At 59.1% G+C, this 23271-nt stretch overlaps 3 protein-coding genes across 4 annotated transcripts; 1 reads left to right on the top strand and 2 right to left on the bottom strand.

Annotated features, from left to right (window-relative positions):
- Positions 1–94: 94 nt before the first annotated feature.
- On the bottom strand, positions 95–9755 carry LOC125697405 (mucin-4-like). The gene is made up of 12 exons (XM_048954558.1): positions 9605–9755; positions 3732–8768; positions 3025–3164; positions 2781–2945; positions 2274–2429; positions 2021–2151; positions 1854–1942; positions 1324–1503; positions 1070–1222; positions 827–946; positions 544–582; positions 95–459 (listed from the first exon to the last, which is right to left on the bottom strand). The coding sequence occupies exons 1-12, from the start codon at positions 9663–9665 to the stop codon at positions 443–445; spliced, it is 6288 nt and encodes a 2095-aa protein (XP_048810515.1). The 5' UTR covers positions 9666–9755; the 3' UTR covers positions 95–442.
- Positions 9756–11824: 2069 nt separating this feature from the next.
- On the bottom strand, positions 11825–17759 carry LOC125697420 (mucin-5AC-like). Of its 2 annotated transcripts, XM_048954612.1 has the most exons (6): positions 17659–17759; positions 15833–17038; positions 13795–14163; positions 13619–13726; positions 13311–13396; positions 11825–13174 (listed from the first exon to the last, which is right to left on the bottom strand). In XM_048954612.1, the coding sequence occupies exons 1-6, from the start codon at positions 17726–17728 to the stop codon at positions 13100–13102; spliced, it is 1914 nt and encodes a 637-aa protein (XP_048810569.1). In that variant the 5' UTR covers positions 17729–17759; the 3' UTR covers positions 11825–13099. The 2 variants fall into 2 exon arrangements, with proteins under 2 accessions (XP_048810569.1, XP_048810570.1); XM_048954613.1 differs by lacking the exon at positions 13619–13726 and having other exon boundaries at positions 11826–13174.
- Positions 17725–23270, top strand: LOC125697418 (deoxyribodipyrimidine photo-lyase-like). The gene is made up of 9 exons (XM_048954608.1): positions 17725–18555; positions 18637–18782; positions 18857–19039; positions 19153–19311; positions 19600–19798; positions 19894–20046; positions 20310–20431; positions 20540–20699; positions 21058–23270. Exons 1-9 carry the CDS (start codon positions 17727–17729, stop codon positions 21201–21203), a joined length of 2097 nt encoding a protein of 698 aa, XP_048810565.1. The 5' UTR covers positions 17725–17726; the 3' UTR covers positions 21204–23270.
- The last annotated feature ends 1 nt before the right edge of the window (position 23271 follows it).

Below are 23271 nucleotides of genomic sequence, written 5' to 3'. Positions count from 1 at the left end.
CACCCCCAGCTCTCAGCATCAGATCACACAAACCAGTCCCTGCTCCAAGCCCACTCCCATCCCCCCCACCAGAGAGGTAGCTGCACTTCACTGGTGATGCTCAGACCCTCTGATGCTTTATTGAAGGAATGCAACCTGACAAGAACTTTGGTGCTTTTGCAAGAATTCAGGTGTTCTCACGCACACAATATTATTTTTCTCTTATTATTTCCAATCACAGGGTTGAACCAATGCAAGGTGTGAAGGCCCAGATGCTGGGGGCCAAAATCCCGTGTAGTGCCAGCCTCAGGCAGGAGAGCAGGGGCAAGGAACATGGTGACAGTGCCTGTTCCATCATTGAGGGAGCAGAGGAATGCAGGGGACACATAGGCTACAAATGGAAGTGAAGGGTTTGGAGGATCATCCACGGCCCAGAGTGTGTTGTGTGTATGTGACCCGCAAGTTACTCCTCCTCCTCATCTGCAAAGAAATAATAAGTAGTGAAACCTCATCCCTAGCCTCTCCAGGGTATGGGGTGAACCCAGAACCCCCAGAGCCCCTCACCTCTCTGCTCCTTCGAGTCGCTGTCTTCTGAGGAATCCTCTGTGGATTGCAAGAAAGACCAAAGCTCAGCCCACACCCACAAGTGCTGCCTGATACTCCGCACATTTCCTCTCCTCTACTCCACACATTGCCCAGCTCCATAGTGCTGTGTGTTACACCAGCCCAGAGCACCATCCTCCTCCAAACCCAAACCCAAACTCGTCTCAGGGCTTTCACTGCATTCACCATGGAGGAACTGGGATGTCCCCCTCCAGCCCTGGGCACATGCAGGCAGGGAACCCACCTGCACTGTGTGCCCGGTACCCATCGCATCCAATCCGTGGTCTCTTCTCGTTGTAGCGGGCACAGAGGCGAGCGCTCCCTGCTTGGTTGCAGCACCAATCATACAGCTTCAGCTCCTGGTCTGGGGGGAAGGAAGCACAGCATCATGGCTGGGAAGGGGAGGAGAGCGTGGCCATCCACAGTGTGTCCAGAGATGGGCTGGCACAGGGATGCTTCCCCCCTGCACCCTGGTGTCTGTGCTTACCACGATACGGGGATGCCTGTCGGTACGCCCTCCAGTATCTCTCCTGCCGCCCCTCCACCAGCTGCCCCCGGCCATCGTACAGGCAGCGCACACCAGCACCGTGTGAGTTGGGCGAAGCAGAGTGCAGCATGGAGACACGAGCAGACCCCCAGCCTGGAGCAGGGATGCAATCAACTCATTTGGCACTCTGGGGACACCCATGGGGGATGCCATGGGCGTACAGGGGACACACTGGGAATGGCGGTGCCACTTGCCTCCATGGCCACTCCTGAAGCGCCGGTCCTGCTGGCCTTGCTGCAGGGAGCAGGGGCAGGCAGGCAGGTCGTGGCTCCATTCCTGCGGCTCCTGCTGCTGCCCCGTCCACGCCAGGCACTTCAGGCGGTAGTTGATGCCCACACGGCTCTCCAGCTTGTACAGCCACAGCCCACGAAGATCTGAATGGGGAATGGGAGATGGGACCGTGGGCTGCTCCAGCAGAGAGAACGGATGCTGATGCTGTTGGGTCCCCACCACGGGACCCCAACACCAGGGGGGAAATGGGAGAGAGGCTCTTGCTGAGAAGAGATCTCCAAGAAATTGTATTGCACAAAAAAGGTATGCATCATTATGGAAAACCCCAAAGATGTTCCCAAAGTTTAGCTCGTTGCCAGGGCATCACTCATATTCAGGGAACTCAGTTTATGTGTCTGGATGGGAATGGTGTTGATAGCAGATTCAGTGCCCCCCACCCGGCCTGGAGCTGTCCCCATGCCTGTGCAGAGCATCCCCCAGGCCATTTGTCTACCTGTATTGTAGCCTCTGTAGCGATCAGGGCGATATTTTGCAGCTGGAGATCCTTGGGTCAGGTCATCATTGCGGTAATGCCCATCCCCACTGCACAGGGGGAAGGGGAACAGTCAGACATTGTGGGGTCACACCACCCCAGCATTGAGTCCCTGTGACACCCTGTACCTGGTGTAGCCGATCAGCACATTGGTGGCCGGCAGCTGGGTGTAGTCCCACTGCATTCCTCCATCCTTGTACAGAATCAGGACATAGGACCTGAAGCCATCAGTGGTGAGGACAGCCTGGTATGTGTTTGTCTGGGGAGAAGCACCAAGGGCAGGTAAAGGACTGAGCAGAGCTGATGGATTTACCATGAGGTAAACCTAATGAGGCTTCCTGAGAAATGGTACTTGGACACCCCCACCTCGTAGGCCCATACCCTGCGGCTGTCACCACGTGCCCCATAGGCAGGTGCCTTCTCCCAGGTGATCTTCAGGGTCCAGGCTGCGGAGTAGGAGGACCTCAGGTAGTGCCGGACCTTCGCTTCCACGTCACGGATGAATGGTGGCTTCTCTGAGTTCAGGGTGAGGAACTCCTGTGGGTTTGGGACACAAAGGGATGAGACCCCAGTGGGACCATTCATGATGCTGCAACCAGGCGTGCGGTTCCCAAGAAGGGAAATGCCACCCATCACCTGTTCACTCTGCGTCTCAGGGGGAATCCATGAACAAAGCAATGAGTCAGAACCATTAGAGCTGGAAGGGAGCCTTAAAGGCTATCTGGCTGAACCCCTGCAGTGAACAGGGACACCTACAACTCCGTCAGAGCCCCGTCCAACCTGACCACAAGTGTCTCCAGGGTCAGGGCACCCACCCCCTCTCTGGGCAACCTGTGCCAGTGCCTCAATCACCTCAATGCAATCACACAGAAGGATGGCTTCACCGACCTGGTAGAAGGTGGTGCCAGTGCCCCTGGAGAAGTCAGCATTGTCCCAGAACACGGCGATCATAGGAACACTCTCGTGGCCGGTGAATCCACGGGCAGGCGGGTTGGGGAGTGTGAAGATGCTGCTGTCGGAGGCTGGGAAGATGATCTGCCCGTTGTCTGTGAACTGTGCACAAGGGGATGGGGTTGGAGCTTTTCTACATCAGGGACTGGAAAGACGTGCACTCAGGGCAGCATGGACTCACGTAGAGAGAATCACGCAGGGTTTTCCCAAACGGGAATCCGATCTCGGGCTTGAAAAGTGGGGAATTGAAGTCCACTCTCCTTTGCACATATTCGTGGTCATTCTCTCTCACTCCATACCTATAGAGGGGCACCGCTGGGACTAAAAGAGAACAATAAAATTCAGAAAAAACATTCTTATAGCAAAACCCCTTGGGCTGTGCCAACAGAAATAATTTTGCTTTCAAGGTGACACCGCCTGGGCAGCAGGAGGATGGGGGCACACCGGAACACCCCACTCCTGCTCCCATCCCTCTCCCTGCCCTAGCCCTGCATCACCCACCTGGGGGAAGTGGCGGTGGGGTCGGGGTAGCAGCCGGCTGTCCAGGAGCTGGGAGCATAGAGGATGATACATGGGAACCAACAGTGGACCTGCCGCTTGCCCCCAGCCCCATGAGCCCCATCTTGTCCCCAGGGCTGGAGGCTGGGCCGCAGGATACAGCGGAGAGTGGGGTGGCAGAGGTGGACCCTCTTTGGGCCCCCCTTGGGACCGGGATGTATGCAGGGGTGCTCACCCTACTGTCAGCCCCACGGGCTGGATTGGTGATGGTGGGGCCATCAGCATCCCCCCTGCCTTCAGCTGCTCCAGGGACCCCACGCTGGAGGGGAGGCAGCAGCAGGGCAGCCCCACCTGCAGAAGCAGCTCCCCATTTCCCTGCTGCCCACTCACTTGCTGAAATCAGAGAGGAGAGCTGGGGACTGGTGGCTGCTCCCTCCTTTAGGTTTTCTCTTTCGGATGCAGAAGGCAGAGCTGGGGCAGCATTAGGGGCAGGTTGGAGCTCTTCTCCCAGTGGAGCCAGCATCCCAGAAGCCATCTCGTCCACAGGGGGCCGTGGCACTGCTGGGGGTCTGCTCCCACTCTGGGCACTGGAGGCAGAGGCGGGGCCTGCGTTGGGAACTGAGATGCCCCCAACCCCCCTGGCAGAGGCAGACGCAGCCACCATCAATGGGCTGGAGGCAGCTGGAGCCACTGGGACCAGGGGCTGTGTCTCCTGGGGTGAGGTGGGGATGGAGGGGGATGACACTCCCGAGGTGATCTGGATGACAGTTCCCAGCGCGTTTCCCCCACTGGCAGGAGGTGACCCCTGGGCTGAGGCTTCCAGTTTGCCTCCAGCCAGCTCCACCACGTTGACTTGGCTGAGTTTGGCATCAGGAGGTCCGACATTGGCATTGCTTTGGATGGTGGGAGGAAGGATGGGTATTTCCTTGTTGCTCTGGAGAGCAGCAGCCCCAGAGCCTGAGCTTGAGCCAGCTCCACCAGCTCTGGGGATGCCTGCTCCTGTATCTGCTCCAGCAGCTGCTTGAGGTAATGAAGATCCATCAGCAGATGGGGAGGAAGATATAGAGATCAGTGTAGATCCCTGCCTTCCACTAGAGGCTACAGCTGCTCCTGTCCCAGTTTGGTCCTGAGACTGCCCTGGAGCTTCTCTATCTGCAGAGACAGCCTCAGCTCCATCACGCACTCCTCCTGCAGCAGAATGGAGCCCGGGTGCAGCAACCAGGGAGGGCTGCAGAGCACTGGGAGCACCACCTGCTCCTCCCAAGACACTTGGACCAGCTGTATCTGAAGCAGAGGGAGCTGTGAGCGCATCACTGGGGGAGGCAGGACCCGATGGGGACAGAGCAGCAGGCAGCAGGTCCGTTCCAGCCTTCAGCCCAGTGCCTGGTGAGGAGCTCGGAGATGGCTCAAATATAGCTGCACTGCTCACTCCTCCCAGCACCTGCCCCTCTGCTCCCAGCGCTGTCAGACCTGTGCCAGGCTGCGCTCCAATGCCAGGAGATGGTGGCCCTTCAGGTCCATATGATGCTGAGCTAGGGGCAGCCAGCACTGAACTAAATCCACTGCTTGGTCCCTCAGCCCCAGGGAGAGCTGTGTCCTCAGGAGCACCGACTGCTGTGTCCCATGGCTGTGATGCACTGAGGGATGGGGATACAGGTGCTTCAGGGGCAGCACCGAGGTCAGGACTCACTGCTGCCTCTGCTCCAGTACCAGGCAGAAGACCTGTTCCAGTTGCAAGTCCAGCTACTGGAGAGGAGCTTAGGGATGGCTCAAATGCAGCTGCACTGCTCACTCCTCCCAGCGCTGTCGGACCTGTGCCAGGCTGCGCTCCAATGTCAGGTGATGGTGGGCCCACAGGTCCAGATGATGCTGAGCTGGGGGTATTCAATGCTGAATTGGTGCCAGTGTCTGGTCCCTCAGCCCCAGGGAGAGTTGTGTCTACAGGAGCACCAGCTGCTGTGTCCCATGGCTGTAATACATCAAGGGATGAGGATGCAGGTTCTCCTGGGGCAGCACCGAGGTCGGGACTCACTGCTGCCTCTGCTCCATTGTTGGCCTCAAACACAGCACCATCCACAGCAGCTGCAGGTGGGAGAGCAGCACCAGGGGCACCAAGGGCCTCAATGGGCAGGGGTCCTGATCCTCCAGCTCCAGAGAGGTCGTGGCCAGGAGCTGTAGGACCACTTGGGGACAGTGCTGGTGCCAGGGCTCCTTCCCCAGCAGCAGGGGCAGGAGACAGCTCGGTGTGTGGCACAGCTCCTGGTGTGTTGTCAGTGGGGCCCTGCTGGATGCTGGTGGCTGCAGGACTCGTGTCACTCTGGATGTTCGCATAGGGGCTGCCATCTCCTGCATCTTCTGCCTGTGTTGTACCCCCTGCTCCTGTGCTCCCCTCTGCCTGTTGCCCTGCAGCAGGCAATGTTGTGCCATCAGGTGCAGAAGATGATGGGTTGGTGGCACCCAAAGCTGAACTCAAGCTGGTGTCAGGTCCATCAACTGCTGGCATCCCCAGACCTGTGCCAGGCTGTATGCCAAAGCTGGGAGATGGTGGGCCCACAGGTCCAGATGATGCTGAGCTGGGGGTATTCAATGCTGAATTGATGCCAGTGTCTGGTCCCTCAGCCCCAGGGAGAGCTGTGTCTTCGGGAGCACCAGCTGCTGTGTCCCATGGCTGTGATGCACTGAGGGATGGGGATACAGGTGCTTCGGGGGCAGCACCAAGGTCGGGACTCACTGCTGCCTCTGCTCCATTGTTGGCCTCAAACACAGCACCATCCACAGCAGCTGCAGGTGGGAGAGCAGCACCAGGGGCACCAAGGGCCTCAATGGGCAGGGGTCCTGATCCTCCATCCCCAAACAGGTCGTGGCTGGGAGCTGCAGGACTATTTGGGGACAGTGCTGGTTCCAGCTCTCCTTCCCCAGGAGCTGGGGCAGGAGACAGTTCAGTATGGAGCACAGCTCCTGGTGTGTTGTCAGTGGGACCCTGCTGGATGCTGCTGGCTGCAGGGCTTGTGTCTGTGTAAGGATTTTGGCTCTCTGGGATTTCTGCCTGTGCCATACCACCTGCGCTGTTGATCCCTTGTGCCACTGTGAGCTCTGGGCCATATGCAGAGACCTGGGATGGGACGGCAGAGCCAGGAGCTGCTGCTGGGATGGGTGCAGCTGCTCCATCACTGTCTGAGATAGAGGGAATTGCAAGGATGCCACTGTGGGAGGCAGAGTTGGGTGAGGACTCAGTACCAGGCAGAAGACCTGTTCCAGTTGCAAGTCCAGCTACTGGAGAGGAGCTTAGGGATGGCTCAAATGCAGCTGCACTGCTCACTCCTCCCAGCGCTGTCAGACCTGTGCCAGGCTGCGCTCCAATGTCAGGTGATGGTGGGCCCACAGGTCCAGATGATGCTGAGCTGGGGGTATTCAATGCTGAATCGATGCCAGTGTCTGGTCCTTCAGCCCCAGGGAGAGCTGTGTCCACAGGAGCACCAGCTGCTGTGTCCCATGGCTGTAATACATCAAGGGATGAGGACACAGGTTCTCCTGGGGCAACACCGAGGTCGGGACTCACTGCTGCCTCTGCTCCATTGTTGGCCTCAAACACAGCACCATCCACAGCAGCTGCAGGTGGGAGAGCAGCACCAGGGGCACCAAGGGCCTCAATGGGCAGGGGTCCTGATCCTCCAGCTCCAGAGAGGTCATGGCCAGGAGCTGTAGGACCACTTGGGGACAGTGCTGGTGCCAGGGCTCCTTCCCCAGCAGCAGGGGCAGGAGACAGCTCGGTGTGTGGCACAGCTCCTGGTGTGTTGTCAGTGGGGCCCTGCTGGATGCTGCTGGCTGCAGGACTCGTGTCACTCTGGATGTTCGCATAGGGGCTGCCATCTCCTGCATCTTCTGCCTGTGTTGTACCCCCTGCTCCTGTGCTCCCCTCTGCCTGTTGCCCTGCAGCAGGCAATGTTGTGCCATCAGGTGCAGAAGATGATGGGTTGGTGGCACCCAAAGCTGAGTTCAGACTGGTGCTGGGTCTGTCAGTTGCTGTCCCCCATGGTTGTGACTCCTCTAGGAATGGAGATAGAGATACTCCTAGATCAGCACCGTAGTCAGGGCTCACCATTGCCTCTGTGCCATCATTAGTTTGCAGAAGGGATCCAGCTGCAACCCCTGGGGGTGGGAAAGCAGTGCTGGGTGCACCAGAAGTGCCTGTAGGGGCTGATGGATCAGCACCAAGCAGTGATTGGGCTTCTCTGGTGGGGCTCAGCCATGGGGCTGGCTGCTGGGAGCTTTTGGCTAGATTTACAGCCTCTGTGGACAGGGGCACGCCAGTGCCTGCATCTGGGACGTCTGCATCTCTCTGCACCTCGGTGCCTGGCAGCAGAGTGGCTGTGTCCCCTCTCACCCCAGGTGCTGCAGGTGCCTCACTGTCTGACAGGGCTGAGCCAGGGCCAGATAGCAACAGTGTTGGGGCCCCCTGCTTGTCCCCATCACCAGGTCCTAGCAAATTAGCAGGGCTCGGTCCTGCCTGATCGGTGAGAAGGGAGCTCTGTCCTGGGTTTTCTGCTGTTTCCAATGCTGCCACACTCTCTGGAGGCAGTTGTGATGTATCAGCTGTGCTGAAGACACCATTTGCTGCGTCTCCCAAATCTCCGGACTCCAAAGCTGCCCACCCTGGGGTGTCACCCACGGTTCCACTCACAACCTTGGTCCACGGTGTTGGGAGAAACCCAGTGGCACCAGGGCTGGGGATTGATGAGAGAGCACGTCCATCCCCTATGCTATCCCCAGGCAGGGTGACACCTTCTACCTCTGCTCCCGCAGCTGGGGGCAGAGCAGTGACACCGGGGTGCAGGGGGGTGGTGGTCAGCGCCTGTGTCCCTGCAGCTGTAGGAATGGTGACACTGGGGAGGAACATGGCATCAGTTGTGGACTCCAAGCCACCTCCTGCCCTTGTTGTGGATGCTGGGACATCTGCAAAGATAGGGGTGCTCCCCGAGGGTGCAGCAGTGGTGGTCCCCGTTACGTTGTGCTTGGTGCTGGGGGTAAAGTTGGGCTGTGGGGTGACAACAATGGCAGCAGCTGTGGCAGCTGCCAAACCACTCTGATTTTTCTGTGTTGCATCAAGAGATGTGGCCACATCCGTTCCAACCTGAGGGACTTCAGTAGGCGCCTGTGTCACTTCCCCAGTGCTCAGCTCTGCATCTCTCTCTGCACCCAGAGAGGAGTTGTAACCAGTGGTCTCGGTCACCGAATCTGGCTCAGCCCAGGAGGGGAAGGATGGGCTCACGCTGGCACTCACGAGGATGCTCTCAGCCGTCACGGTGTCACTGACAGTTCTTGTCCCCACAGTGCCCAGCAGCAGGGCAGTGGGTGCCTCGCTCTGCGATGGAGTGGCAGCAAATGGTCCCTCTGTGGTAACAGGGACAGCAGCGGTGGTCCCCAGCCCTGCATGGAGCACAGAGCAGAGCATTACAGTGAGGACAGGACCAGTGGTCCCTTGGCTTGGGGACAGCAAGAGGGAGCACACAGGGTGAGTGGGAGGGTTACACTGGGGATGACAGCAGTGGGACAGGTGGGTCACCCCTTCCCCGGAGCTCCCCAGGGCCAGAGCTGCAGGAGCTGAGTGTGTACAACCACAACAGCCATCAGGGCAGACAGCAGCACCTGGTGAAATCCCACCAAGGCTTATTTTTAGCACGGCGGTGCAACCACTGGAGGGACTGAGCTGGAGGATCTGCTGACTGCTGGCTCTGGGTGGCTGTAATTAGGGGAGCCCTAATTAGCACCCAGCAAGTGAGACTGGGCGCTCAGCCCTGGTGCTCCGGTCCATCAGGTTCCCTGCGGGCAGCCAGCCCCCAGCACCCGGCATGCTGCATGCCAGCAACCACGTGCCAGCATGGTTCATGGATCTCAGTGTCTCCTGCCCATGTTTCGGGGGTTCCCAATTTCCCTTTCAACCCCCTGGTTCCTCCCCTTCCTCTTTTCTTTCTTCTTCCCCTTCCCTTTCTTGCCTTTCTCTCCTCTTCCAGTGAATAAAGGAATTTGCAGCGGCATCAGCATCAAGGCTGAAGGATGAGATGAGGAAGCTCTGCTGCACTTCAGTACAGCCTTCAGTGTCCTTGTGCAGGGCAATGCCATGCCCCCTACAACACTTTCTTAGCTCTTTGGCTGCAAAGGACCTCAAGCATTGGACTAAGAAAGGTTTCTGACATATCCAGAAGGAAAAAAGCATCTCCCAGCCATACCTAATAGGTAGAATAGCAGGAAAATATGGGACATACCATGCAGAATCCATAGGCAGCATCCCATGAAGGTCGAAAGCATCCATTCCCTGGTCCCCATGCCTCAGGCAGAACTTTGAGGCGCTGGAAGGGAAGGGAGAGCAGCACGGAGCAGCTCCTGCAGCCAGAGTCCCACAGGTGTGGTCCTGCTCCAAGTCCCTCCTATTTATGGGGCTGGTGAAGGAGGCAGGTCCCCTCCCTCCCCTGCCGCTCTCCCTCCACGTCCCCATCCCCAGTCCCATCCCACACAGCTTTCCCCTGCCGAGGGCCACACGGGCTCAGCACCCACCTCCTTTCATCCTCTCCTGGGGGCTGTGGGTGCCCCATGGAGGAGCAGCCCCTTACAGACAGGTATGTGTGGCATCACCCTATAGCCATCAATTAGAACTGCTGGGCCTTCTGTGCCCAGGGCAAGGATGCAAAACCCTGCCCAGCTCGTGGCTTCCACAGGAAGGTCTGAAAGTAGGGGAGGTAGGATTGGGACAGCCATGAGGTGACCTCAGAGGAGCACTGGGAACCCCCCAAATCTGGCTATGCCAGGTGTGGTAGCAGATGATGGGCAGCCCTTCTCCCATTCCTCCCTCCTTTCCCCCACAGTCCCCATTCCCACCCCCCCACCCGGGGCTTCCCAGCGAACGGCATTGCACAACGCCCACCAGCGCACGCTCTGGGAATCGATTAAACGCTCCTTAAGCAGCGATGCCCGCGGGCAGCTCTCGCAAAGCGTCATTAGAGGTGTTGTCAGGCAGCAGCCGGGTACACGCTGTGCCGCCGGAGCCTCCATTCAGCAGGATGCGGTGGCACGGCCAGCGACACCCGGAGCACCAACCCACGCATTGCCCCCTGCCCGCACACCGCGTGTAAATCACACCGCTCCACTCACCCGCAACGAACGCCGACAGCGGGAGTGCTGTGTGAGGCGGGGAGAGGGGCAGGGCGGGCGATGGGTCCTGCTAAGAGGTGACCCAGCTGATGCTCTGCTCTCTCTCGGCACACATACTATGCCCAGGGATTGGAACCATTCAGAGCCCCCCTAAAAGACCTCTCTGCGCTTTGCTCTCCAGCCTGGGGGAATGGCACAGATTAGGGTGAGGATAAGAGCGCATCCTGTGCTGCAGCATCCACAGCATGCAGCAACTGGGGTAGTCATCCCTATCCTCATCCCTATCCTCACCCTCATCCTCAGTCCCATGCCAATCCATGTCCTCATCCCCAACCTTATCCCCAACCTCATATCCCCCATCCTCATCCCTTAACCACCCCCATTCCTATCCCCATCCTCATCTCCATCCCCATCCCCATCCCCATCCCCATCCCCATCCCCATCCCCATCCCCTCTCCATCCTCATTCCCATTCCCATCCTCGCTCTGAGGATGGTGCTGCTCCCACCCGACGAAGGATCTTTGCACTGGTCCTCGTGCTGTGTCCAAAGCTCAGATCCCAGCCGGCCACTGGCCCCCACAAGGATATCCCTCATCCCCAGTTATGGAAGCACAGGATGGACACAAGAGACAAGGACTGGGGCAGAGAGCACAGACAGCAGAAACGTATAGAAAGAACCTCATTTCTGTTGGGTGTCTTGCACACACCGAGGAGATGCTGGCTCCATATATGGGACTTATTGGGATGTGAGTATGGGATCAGCACTGCTGGGAACCCCATTGCCCGGGGGCTCAGCACCATCCGGCACAGCCCAGCACAGTGGCCCTTATCGGCCTTCCTGGAATTAATGGGCTGCTTGTTCCAGCCCTGCAGAGATTACGGCATCTCCTGCCGGCAAGGGCAGAGGGAGAGCGCTGGAGGGCCGGGTTATCCATCAACCCTGCGGGTTCTGGATCATTTGGTGTGCCGGGCACTCTGCAGCAGCACTGCCACAGGAAGGGTGAAGGGGGGGGGGGGGTTGGAGAGGACACCAAGGTCAGCGGGGGCTGGTGGTGTGTCCCAAAGGTGGGGGTCCAGCTGGGTGTCCAGAGTGGGGTCTGCTCCCAGGGATGATGCTGATGAGTGGGAATGGGTGGCAGCACAGAGGCTGAGAAATGCTTTCATGGTTGGAGGAGCCCCGCGCTGTGAGGGACATCTCCAACTCACACCCCATCACATCCGTGTCTCCATCCCAGGATGGGGGGAGAGGGATGTGGCCAGCCCACAGCATCTCCTCCCCCAGCCACTATGCCAGCCGGGGACTGTGAGCGCCCCCATCCCCTTTTCGTCCTACTTCAGGACCTTTTCCTCCTTTTGTGACGCACTTTGGCTGCAGTGTCTCAGCCTTGGCCTCGTGCCACGTCCCGGGGTCTGAATTTATGGATTCAACAGGCGGTGGAATCGGCCCGGTGGGACTGAACGTGGGAGGGCTCCTGGCCCCATGCCACGGCGTGGGCAGAGCACAAGGATGAGTTCCCATTGCCCCACAAAGCAAAGGGGCTGGGGACCCTTCCAGCAAGTAATATCCCGCTCCCCAACTCTGCACCCTGGTGCACCTTTGTGTCAACTGCCCAAGACCTGCACAGGGCTCCGTAGCCCCAAAAAGACCCCCCTAGAATCCTACAGATATACCCCATAGCCATGCTAGGGCCTCACAGAGCCCCATAGTCACCTATAGGACCCTCATATCCCTCTCCAGAATCCCCAGAGACCACAATAATTCTTCCATATGACCTCCATATCCACCTCCAGGATCCCCTTAGGACCTGACAGACCCCTATGTCCCCCGATAGGACCCCTAAAACCTCCCATCACACCAGACAGGCAGCACCCTACAGCACATGGGAGCAATCCTGGGATGTGTAGGAGATGTGCACTGCCTTTCCCAGTGGACAAATGGATGCATGTGACACCAAGGTGTCTTTGCCCATTGTCCCTGGCTGCAGGGTGACCAGTGTCTGGGAATGGTCCCCAGATTGGGTCCCACAGACCCAGATGTCCCTTTCCCAGGTGGGATATGGTGCCAGCAGGACAGGGCTGCAGGAAGGGATTGTTCCCCCATGAACAACACAAACATTTTTGCTCATTATTCCACTTTTTAATCTCCCTGCGAGGTGACTTGCTTAGAGTAATAATTGCTTCGCTCTCATTTTATCTGGCTAATTAATCAGTTAATAAATGACTTTGCTGCAGGGGAGGCAGACGGTGTGGCCGTCTCCTCAACCAGGGACTGGAAAAAAACAGGGAAGGAGCTCAGCCCACAGGATTTTCATGGCCCCATGGCATGCACAGCTTGTTGGGGGTTGGGGGCTGATGGAGCCTCCTGCTTTACCCTGAATTCCAGCAGGGCCACTGCTGCATGGTGATAATGGGGCAGGGTGGGGGGCTGTAGAGCTACTTCTTTATCATCAGTGTTATGGGGCTGCAGTGTGGCTGTGGGAAGGGGTGGAAAACGGGGCACAGAGGGGTACTGGGGTGCAGGGAAGCAGATGGGACTGTGTGGGTTACCCAGAGAGACAAGGACAGGAGGTGCAGGATGGCTCAGTCCTGCCCAGCATCCCCCGGTGATGGGCTCAGATCAGCTTCTCCCCTCTCCACTGCAGCAGGACCCTGGCATGTGGGAAGGCAGTCTGCAGGTCCTTGTGGATCTGGGGCAGAGCACAGCATCAGCACACAGCAAGCACAGACATCATGGGACAGGGGGCTCCTGTCCCCCCCTCCCACCAAGGAAGGGACCCCAGGAGGGTCCTCCATTCATTTGAGGGGGCTGAGGGCACAGCTCACCTTGGCCAGGAGCTGCTCCTGCACCGTGGTGTTCCCCATGTCCAGAGGAGTGATGAGATGCATGGAGAGGAAGAGCTGAGATGCACCTGGGAGCAAGAGACACAGCTCTGGTTGTGCCCCATCCATCCTGCACTGCAGCAGGAGCACACCCCACAAACCCCCCATGCCTCCACAGAGAAATCAGTGGGGATGCAGGCCCCCCTGCACTGGCCATCAGGAAGCCCAGTGGCCACCACAACAACAAGGAGGTGATGATGCCCATCGGGCACGTGTGGCCCTGCCACCTGTCCCCAGGAGATAGCACTTACTGGCATTGCTCGGGGCATTGGGGCAGGCTGGTGACAGCTCTGCAGAGGGACTGGTGGTGCCATTCAGGCTCTGTGCTGAGGTGGTGGTAGGGGGGGAGAGCTCCGTGCCTGGGCACAGCAATGCTTTGTTAGTGCTGCTGCCACGGAGTGCTGCTACAGGTGGGGGTGGCACTCACCTGGGGTGGCATTGGGGCTCTGTGGTGCCGTCGAGGTGTCTGGAGGTGTTCCTGTGGTCAGTGTGGAGACATCAGGGCTGGTGCTAGCGGTACTCCCCAAGGGTGGGCTGGGACTGGGGGTGCTCCTGGGGACCACTGTGCTGATGATGGAGATGGTGGTGGTGTCTACCACAGTTGTAGAGGGCTCAGGTGGTGCAGCTGTGTGTGCTGAAGTGGAGGCAGCACTGCTGGTCGCCTGGGTGGTGCTGGGCATTGCTGGGGTGGGGGCTTCTGTGTCCGGGCTGGAGGGAGGAGTGGTGGCTGCGGTGCTGAGCAGCAACACGGGGGGCTCTGTGGATTTTGGCACTGTCACACCCACTGCTGTGGTCCCTGCAGAGAGGTGGCAGAGGCATCAGCCAGTGTGCTGGCACTGAGGCACCGAGGCACCCCACACTGTGCATCGGCCATGGGCAGCCAACAGCGGGGATCACCGTCCTGAGCAGATCCAGATCCGTGGGGATCAGCGGTGTGGGAGGACAGCACATCCCCAGGCCGACAAGCGGGCACAGCTCCGGGCAGGACCCCCTCCTGGCGCCAGCCATGGCCCCGTCCCACCGCCTCCATCCAGCCCTGCGGCACTCAGAGCCGCCCGTCGGACGGGAAGAGCCGCAGGAACCGGTTACCCTGGGTCGGCTTGGGAGCTCCTCTGCAGCGTACACAAAGCTGCGTGCAGATGTTCAGGAACCGATAACGCGGGGCACAAAGAATGGGAGCGGGGCCCAGGGGGGGAGAGGGAGAGAGAAGTGAATCCTGGCTCGTGCGTCAGGATTAGGTTTAGCAGAGATGACAGCAGGGGGCTGCTGCTCCGGGCAGCCCCAAAGAGGAGCGGAGCAGAAGGTCTGCATGCAAGCAACAGAAATAAAGCCAAGCTCATTGCTCCTGCGGTGCGTGGCACAGCAGCCACAGTGTTCTACATCCCTGGGCCGCGACGCTTCCCCCCCGTGCATCCCGCTCAGCCCTTACCCAGTGCCAGCTTTGACCCAGCGAGGCTCAGCAGCAGGAACAGGGGCAGCCCTCCCCTACGTGCAGCCATGTCCAGGGAGGCAGGAGCCGATGCCTCCTGGTGGGCACCGCTCCGAGCGCTCCCCGCGGCCCCGGCACTGTGGTTTCCGCTTTGCCTTCTCCCGGCAGAGGATGAGCATCCAGAGGCGTCCCTTTATTGCCCAGGTGCTGGCACTGCCAGAAGGGCTCTCACCCAGCACGGGTGCTCCCAGGGATGGGCACAATGCCCGGCAGCCATCAGCTGCACGGTGGCCCCAGAACAGCCACAAGCAAAGTCCCTGAAGCCAGAGACTTGTGCTGAGCAAGGGCAGTTCCAATGGGAAAAGCCCTGGAAGAGCCTGGGACCCCCTAGTACTCCGAGAAAAGGGTGATATGTGGTGGCTGCCGACCCTGAGGCCCTCAGAGACAGCAGTCCACCGTATGTGCAAAGAGGCAGAGCCAGGAAGGGCGTGCTCTGGGCTGAGGACTCATCTCCTGGGCTGTCCGTGCAGCATCACTTCCACAGCACGTGTCACAGCCCAGCATTGCCTGCAATCAGAGCTGCTTCCTTGTTGCTGGGGTCAGGGATGAGGCCCCTCAAAGGCGCTGGGCCAGGACACAACGTCCTGCGGGTGTGCTGGGACACGGCCAGAGCACGGTGCTCTGCCGGGGCTGTCACACTGCAGGCACACGGCTGGCTGCCAGCATAACGAAGGCACCACCAGTGGCGTGGGCAGGATGCAGGCACCCAGGGGTGCTGGGCTCTCACCGTCGGGCTGTCACCAGGCTGTAGGTGGTAGGACAGGTGGGACGGCTGCTTGGATGGCGCACAGGCATGTGGATGGGTTGTCCTTGGGGTGCTGCTGACATGCCCACCCGAAGCCATGCCCCCAGACCACTCCCACTGCGGCCACACCTCTCAGCTGCACCTTATATAGGGCACATGGGGGCAGGAGGTGGGTGCCCTTTAGGGGCAGGGTGTTGTTACTTTGTGTCCCTGTCCTACAGCTGCACTCACCTGGGGTGGCACTGGGGCTCGTTGGGGATGTCTCTGCAATCAGGGTGGACAAAGCAGGGCTGCTCTCAGTTGCGTTCTCCAGTGGTGGGCTGGGAGTGAAGGTGCTCCTGGGGACCACTGTGCTGCTGCTGCTGCTGCTGGTGTTCACCAGGGCTGTGGAGGGCTCAGCTGTGTGTGCTGGTGTGGTGGGAGCTGGGACTGTGCTGGTCCCTGCTGATGTGATCTCAGCCCAGGTGGATGCTGTGATTGTAGAGAGGGGGCTTGGGGTGGTGGTGGTCATCTGGGTTGTTGCAGTGCTGTGTGTGAAGGCATCTGTCTGTGGACTTATAGCGGAGATATCAGAGCTGGTCCTAGCTGTGCTCCCCAGTGTCTGGCTGGGAGTGAGAGTGCTCCTGGGAGGCACCGTGCTGCTGATGGAGGTGGTTGTGATGCCCACCAGGGCTGTGGAGGACTCAGTTGAAGAATCTGACTGTTCTGGGGCACTGCTGGTCCATAGGGGTGTGCTGATGGCACTTGTGCCAAGAGTGGTGTCCACTGAGGTGTGGGGCAGAGGGCTGGGGGTGGAGGAAGGCAGTGTAGTTGCTTCAGCTGCTGCCAAATTAATGGTTGAAGCTGGGGCTGTGCTAGTCCCTGCTGATGTGCCAGACCTGGTCTCAGCCCATGTGGTTGCTATGGCTGTGGAGGTTGAGCTTGGGGTGGTGGAGACAAGTTCTGGGCTTGGAGTGGTGGCAGTCATCTGAGTTGTTGCAGTGCTGTGTGTGAAGGCACCTGTGTGTAGAGTTATGGTGGAGATATCAGAGCTGGTCCTAGCTGTGCTCCCAAGTATCTGGCTGGGAGTGAGAGTGCTCCTGGGAGGCACTGTGCTGCTGATGGAGGTGGTTGTGATGCCCACTAGGGCTGTGGAGGACTCAGCTGAAGAATCTGACTGTTCTGGCATGGTGGGAGCTGTTGCTGCGCTGGTCTCTACTGATGCACCAGTGGTGGTGTCAGCCCAGGTCTGTGTCATGGCTGTGGAGGTTGAGCTTGAGGTGGTGGTCGCCTGGATTGTCACAGTGCTGAGCATGGAGGCATCTGTCTGTGTGCTGGGCGTCACTGAGGTGGGGGCTTCTGTGTCCAGGCTGGAGGGAGGAGTGGTGGCTGCGGTGCTGAGCAGCGACACGGGGGGCTCTGTGGATTTTGGCACTGTCACACCCACTGCCGTGGTCCCTGCAGAGAGGTGGCAGAGGCATCAGCCAGTGTGCTGGCACTGAGGCACCGAGGCACCCCACACTGTGCATCGGCCGTGGGCAGCCAACAGCAGGGATCACCGTCCTGAGCAGATCCAGATCCGTGGGGATCAGCGGTGTGGGAGGACAGCACATCCCCAGGCCGACAAGCGGGCACAGCTCCGGGCAGGACCCCCTCCTGGCGCCAGCCATGGCCCCGTCCCACCGCCTCCATCCAGCCCTGCGGCACTCAGAGCCGCCCGTCGGACGGGAAGAGCCGCAGGAACCGGTTACCCTGGGTCGGCTTGGGAGCTCCTCTGCAGCGTACACAAAGCTGCGTGCAGATGTTCAGGAACCGATAACGCGGGGCACAAAGAATGGGAGCGGGGCCCAGGGGAAGGGGGGGGGAGTGAGGAACGAATCTCAGCTTGTGTGTCAGGGGTGAGCAGCAGGATGCACCTGCAAGTCACAGAAGCTCCGTGACAGCTGAGGGCCGGTAGCTGCCTCAGGCTCGCGGGAGACAGCATGGATGACGACGACCCCGAGGTTCCCACCCTATAGGTGGCTCAGTGACCCCAGCCCTGCGCTGCGATGCCCCCACGCGTTTCCCACATCCCTTACCCAGCACCAGCTCGAACGCGGCGATGCTCAGCAGCAGGGACAGGAACAGCCCTGCTCTGTGTGCGGCCATGTCCCGACAGGACCCAATACCCGGGCAGGATTCAGTGATTCAGTACCCTCCAGCCAGCACCGCTCCAAGCGCTCCCCACAACCCCAGCGCTGCGCGGTTTCCGTGTTGCCTTTGCCCAGCAGCACCCAGGTGGGTCCTTTTGTTTCCTCAGGTGTTGGCATCGAAGGGGTTTTCCACCCAACGCGGCACTCCCAGCGATGGGCACAACGCCCGGCAGCCACCTGCCCCGCGGCCGGGCCGCGAGCGGAGGGGAACTTTGGGTGTGCGCGCAGCCGACGGCCGCGGGATGGAGCGGAGCGTGGTTTCCTCATTCCCTAGGCTGGGGGCAAAGCCTGCGCTGGGCGGTTGTGTCGTGCGCGGGGTTGGTGCTGGAGGGGGTAGCGCGATGCTGAGAGCACAGCTCCACCCGGGCCGAGCCGAGGAGCGGAACCGCTTCCCCGGGCCTGCGGGGCGGGGAAGGGGTGGGGGGCCGGGTGGAGAGATCACGCCCATTTCTCTGCCCTGGTCCCGCCCCGCGTTGTGTAACGCCCGCTCCGCCGCCGCCACGTGGGTTCGAGCCGGGGTTCGGGGGCTCTGTTTGGGGCCGAGGATGCCGCGGAGCGGTGGGAAGGGGAGAAAGGAGCGGGATGTGGGGAGGGAGGAGGAGGATGCAGGGGCCGTGGGCTCGCTGGAGGCCGCGGTGCGGGAAGCCAGGCGCAGGGCAGCCCCGTCGGTGCGGGATTTCCGCTACAACAAGCAGCGGGCCCGGCTCGTGTCCCGGGGCTCCGAGCTGAAGGAAGGTGCCGAGTGCATCCTCTATTGGATGTGCAGGGACCAGCGGGTGCAAGGTAGGAGCCGGCCCCGTGCCCTGCAATGCTGGGTGCTCTGGGGGGCTTCTATTAAGCGTTCCCCGTTTGCTTGCCCTGCAGATAACTGGGCTTTCCTCTACGCCCAGCGCCTGGCCCTCAAGCAAGAGCTGCCTCTGCGCGTCTGCTTCTGCCTAGTGCCCAAGTTCCTGGATGCCACCATCCGCCACTACGGCTTCATGCTGAGGGGGCTGCGGGAGGTGGCCGAGGTACAGCTGCTGCAGTGGGCAGGTGGGATGGAGCTGGCTGGGAGCAGCCCTTAAGCCTTGTCCTCTCATTGCAGGAGTGTGCGGAGCTGGACATCCCCTTCCACCTGCTGCTGGGCTGCCCCAAGGATGTGCTACCCAGCTTTGTGGTGGAGCACGGTGTGGGAGGGCTGGTGACAGACTTCTGTCCCCTTCGTGTCCCCCAGCAATGGGTGCAGGAGGTCAAGGAGCGATTGCCTGAAGATGTGCCCTTTGCACAGGTGGGTGCCTCTGGAGGATGCACATCCTGGGTCTTTTGGAGAACACAGTGTGCACTGTGCCATTAGGAACGTTGGCTTCTGCACACATCACCATATCCAGCTTCCTTTCCCAGGTGGATGGCCACAACATCGTGCCCTGCTGGGTCACATCCCCCAAGCAGGAGTACAGTGCCAGGACCATCCGGGCCAAGATCCACAGCCAGCTCCCAGAGTTCCTCACCGAGTTCCCTCCTGTTATTCGGCACCCACATCCACCACCCAACCCCCCAGAGGTACCTGCAGAGATGCACTTGGTCCTGGGTAGCCTCATGGCTTTGTGGCCCTAGAATGGGGACACCACCCACAAGTGGTGTGGAGATGGAGAGACCCTGGGGGTGTGAGGTTCCATCTCCATTTTCACAGTGGATCTTTGCTGTGCTGGGCTGCTTAATAGACAGCTGGTGAGAGCTGGGGGCTTGCAGGCTGGGGACAGCCCTTAGCTGGCACGTGGGGGACGTGTGTTAAGGCTGGGCAGCATCTGCTGCTGCGGCTCAGCTCTCATGCTGCTGGTTTGCTTGCAGCCCATTGCGTGGGATGCCTGCTACTCCAGCCTGCAGGTGGACCGCACGGTGCCAGAGGTGGCATGGGCGACCCCTGGCACTGCTGCTGGGCTGGCCATGCTGCAGTCCTTCATCACCAAGCGGCTCAAATCCTTTGGCTCACAGCGGAATGACCCGAACAAGGCAGCTCTCAGCAACCTTTCTCCATGGTTCCACTTTGGTGAGTGTCCCGGGCCGTCCCCATCCCATTAATTAAGGGCCAAGTGCTGGTGGCTCAGGCTGGAGGCCCAACTCATGTCATACCCATGCCCACAGGCCAGGTGTCCACCCAGCGAGCCATCCTGGAGGTGCAGAAGCACCGACGTGCCTACAAGGAGTCGGTGGATGCTTTTGTGGAGGAGGCCGTGGTACGGCGGGAGCTGGCAGAGAACTTTTGCTACTACAACGAGAACTACGACAGTGTGCAAGGTAGCATCCCTGGGGCTGATGGACAAGGCTGAGGTTGGGCTAATACTCTATTGTGGTTACCTCAATGCCCTGTTCCTGCTAGAGGATGGGCCATAGAACCCTTAAGGTTGGAAAAGACCTCTAAGATCATTGTATCAACCATCAGCCCATCACCACCATGCCCACTAACCCACGTCCCTCTGTGACCCATCTCTGTTTCTTGAGCCCCCCCAGGACCTGGAGGGGAGCAGTTTGCTCAGCATTGCTCCTCACCTCTCCCACAGGCGCCTATGACTGGGCACAAACCACACTGAAGCTCCACGCCAAAGACAAGCGGCCTTTTCTCTACGAGTTGCCCCAACTGGAGCAGGCTGCCACACATGACCCGCTCTGGAACGCTGCTCAGGTTAGTGACCCCCATCTCCTTGTTTTGAGGTCTCTCCTCTGAGACCTGCGTCTGTGCTGGAGCCAAGCCGGCATGGGCTGACTGCTGTGGTTGTGTCCTGCCCTGCAGCTACAAATGGTGCAGGAGGGCAAGATGCATGGCTTCCTGCGCATGTACTGGGCCAAGAAGATCCTGGAATGGACCCGCAGCCCGGAGGAAGCCCTACAGTTTGCCATCTACCTCAACGACCGCTATGAGCTGGATGGGATGGACCCCAACGGCTATGTAGGTAAGCTGGGGAGGGGGCATGGGCAGGTACAGCGTGGGGATGAGAGATTGCATGTAAGGAAAAACCTTTTTATGATAAGGATAGTGAAGAACTGACAGGTTGCCCAGAGAGGTGGTGGGTGCCCCTTCCTGGAGACACCCAAGGTCAGGTTGGAGGGGGCTCTGAGCACCCAATGGAGCTGTAGGTGTCCCCATTCAGTGCAGGGAGTTGGACAAGATGACCTTTAAAGGTCCCTTCTGACTCAAATGATGCTATGATGGAGAGGGGTCTGCAAAGAATCCCTCTCTGGCCTGCTCTCTGGCCCTCAGATGCCTGTGGGCGCAGGGCAGAGCTGATGCTCCATCCCCATGTTTGGCAGGCTGCCTTTGGTCCATCTGTGGCATCCACGACCAGGGCTGGAAGGAGCGGGATGTCTTCGGGAAGATCCGCTACATGAACTATGCTGGCTGCAAGCGCAAGTTTGACGTGGATCAGTTTGAGAGCCGCTACACCCGCTGCAAGTGACTGTGATGCGGAGGGGTGAGGGACCCTGACTGGTTAGCACTGCTCCCTGCACGGGTGGATGTGCTTTTTTCATGGTGCTGGCTTGCACTGACACAGATTTGCTATGGGTGGTGGTGGAGGGCTGGCTGCAACAGCAGCGAGCCTCAGAGCTTTGTTGTAAAGCTTATGGTTTGTAGCTTCTATGTTGGCAGCTGCACGGTGAGGGATGCAGCTGCCTTGTCCCTGCTCACACTGAAGCTGAGCTCCCTGCCAGAAGAAAAAAAAGAAAAGAGAAGTTCAGGACACAGCCCCACCTCATATTAACTTAGTTTATTAGGGACGGCATTTTCATTGCTACACTGTGCAGCAGTCCCATTGGGAGGGCTCCAGTGAAATGCTGGGGCAGCTTGTGGTTCTCCCTTAGAAACATTTGGGGCCTTGGCAAGCTCCAGCATCACGTCAGGATGTTAGTGTTGGACATCATCTTGCTCCAGAGCCCTCAGCCAGGTTTCAAGTCCCCATTGTTTTCAGATGGAGGGAAGAAAATACAAATAAACCAAAATCCATTTGCTTTTCTCTAAATACACTCAGTGCTTCTAGAACGGGATGTGGGCAACCTCGCAGCCAGTGCCCCACAGCATTAAAGTGCTTCAAACAAAATGGTGTGGATGAAGTTGTGCTGCTCAGAGCCAGATCTCAGGAGGACGGAGGCCAGCTTGTCCTGCTGAGCTGGATGGCAGCGCATGGACCAGAGGCAAGAACAGCAGCAATGCTTTCTGCTGGCAAGGTAGACCAAGTTGTGGTAGCTCCAGAGCTTCCAGCTGCAGGGCAGGTAGGAGAGCAGCTGCTCTCCTGGGGAAAATGAGGATAGATGGGAGGAGGCAAGAACTCAGGAACAGGTGGGGAATGGAACTGCTCCAGGCTGGGACCCCTAGAGCTGGTTGTAGCAGGATGCTGCAGCACAGGGAGGAGATGCTGTCCTATCAGCAAGGCTTGGAGTCACCCTGTGGCCACCTCTCCCAGTCCCATCCTTGCCCTTCCAACTCTTCCATTACCCCATACTTTGACACATCTTGAAAGCCTTCTCACAGCATATTGCCCCCTGCCCTTCACCACCCTTGCACGTACACAGGTCCCCCCATCTTTCCTAATATCCACCCTAATGCTGGGTGCGTGTGTCCCTCCTGTGATGACTTGATGCAGGACACGTGCCATGGGATAAAGCATCCCTGGCTACAGCATTTCCAGGGCCAGGCCTCTCTCAGGTGCTCTCTTCCTGGGAGCAGCCTGTTCCCTACAGGGATTTGGTGACCCCTCTCCCAAGGGCAGCAGAGCTGATGGGAGAGGGAACCCCTGGCACTCCCCAGCCCCTGTCAGGGGGTGATGGAACCAGGAGCAGGAAAGCTCTGGAGTTTTTAAACCGGTAAGTCCCAAACAAATTGTATGCTCCCTAAAATGAGCATCTCCTCAGGGTGGGGAGCAAACAGTTAAAAATACATACAACCACATCTAAAAAACAAAAATAAAACCAATTCCAGCCAATTAAAAAAAAAAAAAAAAAAAAAAAAAAAAAAAAAAGAAAACCAGGACATAGAGGTTGGGGGGAGGTGATCAGAGGACTGAGCCAAGAGGCTTTACACATCCCGACTGGTACAGGCAGAAGACAGCTGCATGCAAGGCAGGCCCTGGTGCTGCTGCCATGGGGAGGTCCCATGTCCCTTTTACAGGAAGAGGCAGCCCTCAGGGAGGACAGAGCAGCAGCATGAAGGGGTTACGAAGTTTGAAGCCTTGAAGTTAACTGTCTGTCCTGCCATGCAGAGCTGCCTCCAGCTTCATGCCCAGCAGTAGCAGTCCCCTCACACAGCCGTGCATCCCAGCTGCCCCCGTTGCAATGCCTTTAGGGTGGAGGGAGATGGAGCAGCTCAGCATGGATGGTGTGGGGGGAGGCAGGGCTGACATACAGTGTTTACATCATTGCTACTTCCTCTGTACCGATTCTGGAGGGAGAGCAATGGTTTACTGGCAATGGTTCCAACTCAGATGTTAAAAAAGGGAACTGCTAAATGTTCCATCAACCCCCCTTCCCCCC

The sequence above is a fragment of the Lagopus muta genome, chromosome 9 (assembly GCF_023343835.1).
Source record: "Lagopus muta isolate bLagMut1 chromosome 9, bLagMut1 primary, whole genome shotgun sequence".
In the NCBI taxonomy this organism is placed as follows: domain Eukaryota; kingdom Metazoa; phylum Chordata; class Aves; order Galliformes; family Phasianidae; genus Lagopus; species Lagopus muta.
Note: the sequence above shows the minus strand (reverse complement) of the source record. Positions and strands in the feature narration are given on the sequence as shown.